Source organism: Cynocephalus volans, chromosome X (assembly GCF_027409185.1).
Source record: "Cynocephalus volans isolate mCynVol1 chromosome X, mCynVol1.pri, whole genome shotgun sequence".
NCBI lineage: Eukaryota > Metazoa > Chordata > Mammalia > Dermoptera > Cynocephalidae > Cynocephalus > Cynocephalus volans.
Window position 1 is genome coordinate 47,160,259 of NC_084478.1, and position 7,119 is coordinate 47,167,377.

Below are 7,119 nucleotides of genomic sequence, written 5' to 3' on the forward strand. Positions count from 1 at the left end.
GGTTGCAAATTCACCTGCCTCAGGGCATTTGCTGTTGACGGCTGTCATCTGCATCCTTCCACTTTAATTTGACTCATCCTTTATGTTTTAGGGTATATCTCACCACCTTCACTACATGACAGCTGCTCTTAGACTTTAAATTTCAGTGGGCATAGGTGGGCCTTGTTTATCCTTAGGCTGCCCAAATTAGCACAGAGCCTTACAAAGAGCAGATGTCCAAGTAATGTTTCAGAAATAAATGAGACAGTGCAAGACGTCAAATTTATTAAGATGTAGATGTACACTCACATACATTCTTGAATAAGCTAATCATATACAAGTATATATCTCCTATTTTCAGAGAACAGACTACAAATGACAAGGAAATAGAAGGATTTAGAATCTTTTAATTTTTTCCCTCTATTTCTTGATCCCAACTATTTTACTACTGTGTCTTTTCACATTTCCAAGGAAATGCCAAATCCACTACATTGTGATCTTCTTTGAGATCACCAAATAAGATGCAAAATTTCCCAATTGTTTCTACAAAACAGTAAAACTCTTATTCTTGAAACTCATACACATCAACAAATATATGACTTATATAAATTTGGATTCTGAAGCTACTTAAACTTTCTATTAAGAGGAACATTTAAATCACTATCCAAGTTACCACATAGAACAAGAACTCACACGTTACACACTGTGTTGTTGCCAGTTTGTGCGCCTCACCCGAACCTCCACCAATGAGAACATTAGCTCTCCTCTTCAACAACACAGTCAAGAATTTTCCTCAGCCTTCACTTCGGGCAGGAAAAGCTGCTGGAAATGGCCCTAGAACGAGCACTGGCCATGGCAGCAGTACGAGCCCTAGCTGCAACTCTGGCTCGGGCTCGCTCCTCTTCATCTCTCAGAGCCTCTGCATACAAGTGTGGGAAGTCACTAGGGACGGTCTGATGGATCTTGGCCCAAAACTCAAGAACTTTCATCTTGCTGGTTTCATCATAGGCTCTTGGACCCCACAGGAATTGATACCTTGGAGGATCACTGTTGGGTACCTGACGATATTCCAGGTACTTTTCTTTTACCCAATCTTCAGTGAGAAGCTTCCTGGGTTGCCCACAGATGAAATGCTCCTCCCCATCGTATACTCCCATCATATTTAGCACTTTCCAGATGTACTTCTCAGTGGCACAATTGCCCTTTGAGAAGATGACAGCCAGAATAGTCATCAGGAGGCCAGTCTTGGGCAAGCCTGTGTTGTCATTCACTCTGGCATCACAGCTTAGTTCCAGTTTGTTGATGAGGACATAGAGGTTCCTGATGGGATCGACTTCTTTCAAATCAAGGCCAAAGAACAGCTCCAGGTCCTTAGAGGCTCTCTTCAGGATCTCGGGGTAGTGGTTCTTATCCGTTTGGATCACATTTCTCAGCATATCTGCCTTTGTAATGGGCTCTTTGTTTTCATACTTGTTCAGCAGGTAACAGACCAGCATTGTACCCTTGTTTCCTACAGGGCTTCTTTCCCTGTTCTCAGTGGAAGCCTGGGCCTGTGAGGTATTTGGCTTTTCCTCAACTTGGATGGTGGCGCCTTCATGAGATCTTGTGGAGGAAGCAGCTGCTGCAGCAGCAGTGCTGGATGGGGCTTTCCCTGGCTTTTGCTGATTGCGTGGTTTTCCAGAAGCAGATGACCTCTGGGGATTTTCATTGAAATCAGGAGACGAGGAAGAGAGAGAATTTTCTTTCCCCGCTACAATGGCTTGAGCACCCTCCACAAGCTTGTGTTCTTCTCGAGCCTGGCAGCGTTTCTCACGGGCACGGAGCTTACTCTTCTGACCCCGAGGCATGATGACTGTGGTCAGAGACAGCAGGCAGGAGTGTGGGACAGAGGGCAGATGATTCAGTGACCTGTAGGAAAGAGGATGAGATAGTGTGACCCTCCTCAGCAGGGCAACACCACCTTGGCTTTATCAAAGGCTGCCTCTGCCGGTTTCTTGGAGGGCACTGCTCAAGGAACCCACAACCCTCCATTTCACTGATGAGCCTTTCCCCTGAGGACCCTGTGGACGTAACTAGAGTGTATGTTAAGCTGCAGCTCTCCCGTGGGGCCTGCGTCTTACTGCGGCTGACAGAGTCTGGCAGGTTCATACCCTGTGGAGCTTCCTCTGTTGTGGCGTAGGAAATGTTTCTCTCAATTCACAGTCTGGGTCATCACCTTGATTTCTGGCGTGACCTGTGATTTCTCTACTTAAGTGCTTAGATGCTGACTCTCTCATACCAAAGCCCTCAGCTCCCTGATGCCCTGGACTAGGAATTGAGGGGGAATCTCATCTGAACCCATCTGCCCAAGGACACCCTGGGATGGCGGCAATGGCAGAGCTCTGTGAGATCCTTTCTCTACGTGGTATTTACACTTCTTTTCCTCACTCAGAATCCTCACTTTTTCTTCTTGTACGGCCTGATTCCCCTCCCTCTGCTGGCCTCAGACTTATTCCCTCAAAGCAAGGCCTTCACGTCCCTGAGTCTCCTGAAGAGGATATTAGGGAGGCTTCTGACTTATCTTCCTCAGGGACCCCATCAGGAATGACACAGTATGTAAGGCTCTGTGAAACCCCCTCTGTTCTCCTCAGCATTACAGTTTCTCACCATGACTCCTCACCTTGACACGCTTGTACCTGTCCCTCCGCAGTTCTGAGGCCTAATATTAATCAGACCACGTCCCTCGTCCAACTGATATTCCAGAGTATGCCATGGGGGTAGATTGGGGCGGGGTGTGCACTCAGAAGGACATATCCGCCCGGGGTTTCCCAAAGCTAAACACAGAAGTAGGGCCTGCCTCCCTCAGTCCACACTTTGACTTACCAAAGGGCCTGATTCACCTCCTCTTCATGACCTCCCACTCCCATGTCAGACCAAGGCCTTCTGCCCCTGTGGTCACTAAGGATAAAGTGAGGATACCTTAGCCTCACAGTTCTGCAGAAGAGCTACCAGGGTTCATAGTAATGTTGGTGCTCTGTGGGGATCCTTTGTCCTGGGGTAGAAAGTCGCCTCAGTCCTTGTTGGATGTTCTGAAGTGAACTCTCAGGCTCATGGAAGAGGACTCCCTCTGCTGACCTTCTTTCTTTGGGGATAGGGGGTGACTTTAAACCTTACTCGACGTCTTCACCTTACCTTTTGGCAGAGTCTGGACGTTTCCCTCTGCTGACTAGACGCCAAGTGTCTCACGGCAAGGTCTCGCGTCCCACAGACTCCAGAGGCGGAAGTCAGTGTGTGCCTCTTCCGGTCAGCCCTGCGTGGGGCCTCTCAGGGCTGACGACGGCAGGGGCGGTGCACAACCTAGGAAGCGCGTGGTTCCGTGGCGCCCCCTGTGTTGCGGAGTGGGTGGTTCTCTAAGTCCTGTACTCAGAGGTAGATCCCCCGTTTGGCTTCTAGCTCTGACTGAAGGATCCTTGTGGAAATTCCACCTCCCTATAAGCTCTGGACAGTTTCTCAACTTAAACCCTTACACATAGTAAGTTTGCTTCCCAGGCATGACGTGAGGTGGACAGGCTGCGGCACCAGGTAGGGGCACAGAACAGGTTCTGAACCATCCGAGAAAGTGCACAGTGACCATTGGGTCCCTTCACTAGGCGAATGTAGACATCTCGGAACTTTCTGTTCTCAAAGGTTTAACTTCTACAGAGAAGACGCACATGTGCAGAATTTTGTGAGACCAAGGCCTTTTTCACTTTATCCAGCGTTGCACTGTACTGTGTAGTGAAATTCACTTTATTTTAGACTTCATTCATAGTAATAAATGTATTATATCCATGTGCTAATATTACCTCTTCGTGCATCGAGGCTCTTGATTTTACAGTAGTGATCTATACACCATCTCTCAAAGTCACTTATTCATTTGAATAACCCGTGGAACTTTCCTCCTTATTTTCTAAAGGGATGATCATATTTTCAGCCATAAATTCCTATTTCTTCTTAATATTCCAAACACAGACTCCAAAAATCCTCAAACTATCAGTACTGTGGTAAAGGCTTGAAAGAGTTTTTTTCTCGTGTCTACTTGTGTCTGCGTTTTCAGGAGTGTTGTTGACACTATGCAAGGAGTGCATAGTGTCAACAAGGAGTGTTGCTGACACTATGTCTGAAGGTCATTTAACAGTATTCATAGTCTACTGAGCTAGAAGACTTTCTTAGAGGATCAACGATATACTCTAATTCTATCCTCCAAAATTCACATAAAGATATCAAGTGCAACTGCATAAAAAATGATAGTCTAAATCTATACCAGTTCTTCAGACTAGTTCTTGTTCTTTGGTGATAGAAACAACTTGTTATGTTGCCCAGAACACTAACCCCACCAGCATCAGTATTCTGATCAACACCGGGGCCAGCAAATTAATCCTGATGCTGATTAAATACAGGAAGAAGACATTCCCTGTTCTAGAAAGCATTATAGTAGTATAGATAACTGTGACGTAGAATTAGTAATACTGTTGTCTAAATGTATGCAGAACTCAATGATGATATTTTCATTATTACACTGGGATGTAAAACTGCATATCTTCCCTCTCCAGTAATTGTGGTTTTGTGATGGGATTTTTCCCTTGGGAAATCCAAGGACCTGCGTCTCTGACATCAAAACTACTTAACATGTATTTCCTTTAATACTATGTTATGAGATCGATCAATTGTTTACAAATTTTTTATAATTGTTCCAAAAAAGCATCCCAAAATCTCAAGGCAGATTGTCCAAATTTCATTCCACCTCACACATATGGATGTCCTGGTAATCTTATATGAAACCTTAGTCAATTAGAAAGGACACACACGTGACAAAGTATCAAAAGAAATAATTTTCTAACTATATAAAGTAAAAACTTGTTTACCGCAATATATTCATACATAGTACATTGACGATGAAGAAATAAATTTAGTAGGAACCTGGGTAGAGATAATACTTTTTACTTATTTTTTTGCTTTTATCTCGAGGGTTTGACCCCACAGTTCAGCAAGGTCGAACAGGAAAAGTAGAGCAGTAAAAACAAAAGAAGACAACACTTAGCAGTTTCCTTCTACCTCTAAACATGACAACCATTCCACAGACTGAGGAATGAACCAATGGGAGAGGCCATTTGCACAGGAAGTAAGTAAATGTGGCAGACCCCTGTGATCTGTTCTAGCAAGTTCCTTTCATATCCACACCTCAGGAGCCTTAAGTGCCTCAATCGATGTCTGTTTCATACCCAGTCTAATCTATAGTAGTATTAATCTTCCTTCTATCTGCCATCTGGTGTGATGGATGAGAAGGAGATACACGGGAAATTTGAAAAATCAGGAGAAAAAATATGGTAGTATTTCGGACAACATGGGCCTGAACTGCTGAGATAGCAATAGGAATTCAAAAAGGGCACAGATTCAAAACAATAATTATTTAATAAAGTTGATAAATCTATGCAATATCACTCTTAACTTCTCACTTTCCCTGTGCCCAACATATACACACTACATTTTCCTTGTAAACTTAAACAACGTACTTTATCTCGGTAAGGTCCCTGAGATATCCTGAAGAGCACAAGTTAATCTGAGATGTCCTGGAGAATAGAAGTTAATCTGCTTCTAACCAAGATGGAGTAGCAGTGACCAGCTTTACCCTCCTACTGGAAACAACAACAACAACTACAACAACAAAACACATTGCTTAAGATGCTGGACATCCAGCAAGGAAGCACAGTGATCTCTGTGAGATGGAAAACAAAAGAAACCAGCCCTATGTTTACCCAAATGGGATAAAAACATGCTCAAGTTGCTAAAACCACCTCCAAACGCAAGAAATATGAAGTAATCTACAGGAACTTACCATGCAATTCAATTGCTTGAAGCCAGTGATGAAGAGAAACTCCTCAAAATAAAAAGGGATATAAGACACCTTACATCCACAGAAACAAGGATAAAGATGACAGCAGATTTCTCTTCCAGAACAATGTAAAGCAGAAGACAGTAGTGCTAATACCTCTAAAGTACTGAAAAGAAAGAAAGAAGGAAAGGAGGAAGAAAGGAAGGAATGAAGGAAGGAGGGAGCGAGGGAGGAAGGGAGGACCTTTAACCTAGAATTCTATAGCCAGTGAATATATCCTTCAGAAACCAAGGCGAAATCGTTTTTCAAAAGTATAAAACCTGGGAAGATTCACCACCAACATACGTTCACTGTAAGTAATGTTAAGGAATGTCTTCCTTGAAGAAGGAAAATGGTACCACCCAGAAATCTGGATCTACAAAGGAATAAAGAGCCCTGGAAATGCTAACTACACTGTGAATAGGAAGACAAAGTTTCTATTATTTAAATATATTTCGAAGATACTTGATTTTTTGACTAAATTTAACATCAACCTATGGTGGTGATAATAGCATGTGTGAAAGAATAATGTATGATAACAGCCCAAAGGTTGGGAAGAGAGAAATGAAGTATAATCTTGTTTTTTAAGTGGGTCTGCCTATTCTGAGTTCCAATGGATAGGGCCAGCTTTTTCCTCTTACTGACCGAGGCCCTGGTGACCAGGTGGGCTCACACGTACCAGGCATTTAAAAAAACTACTTATGACTTAAAGTGTGAACGCAGTGTGACTAGAGGTGGTGCAGGCACAAATTACCCTTCTTTGTTCCTTGAAGCAGGAACTTATATAAGAAGCCCTTCGGCTTGTGGTATCAAAGGGAATTTATTAAGCTGAAAACTTTTATAAATTTGGTGAAGACTGAACATTGTGAGCATCAGTCAAGGGAATTGCGTGCCATGTTGGGGAGCGGAGGCAACAGATGAGAGTGAGGACAGCCCAGCCCCTGCACCTGTTGAGGAACTACACACATGGACGTGAACTGAGATTTTCAAAAGCTGGAAACGTGGGTAACAAGGCAGAGAATGCCCCCCGTATTCTGAGATGCTAAAAAGCCACCAGGTAAAGGGAGTGGCAGAGGTCTCTTCCCCACAGGTGAATTTGAAACAGGGCTAGAAATGAGGCAGGGACAGTGATTGGGCTCAGCAGGAAGGAAAAGCCTGTGCAAAATACTAACGAGGATGGTGGGTTGAAGAGACAATAGCCAGCACTGTGCTGAAAGTAGAGAATAGATGAGTGCGTAGGAGGACAGTGT

General features: G+C 43.8%; 1 protein-coding gene across 1 annotated transcript; it reads right to left on the reverse strand.

Annotated features, from left to right (window-relative positions):
• Positions 1-779: 779 nt before the first annotated feature.
• Positions 780-1,826, reverse strand: LOC134368700 (melanoma-associated antigen B10-like). The gene has a single exon (XM_063085110.1). It carries the CDS (start codon positions 1,824-1,826, stop codon positions 780-782), a length of 1,047 nt encoding a protein of 348 aa, XP_062941180.1.
• Positions 1,827-7,119: the final 5,293 nt, after the last annotated feature.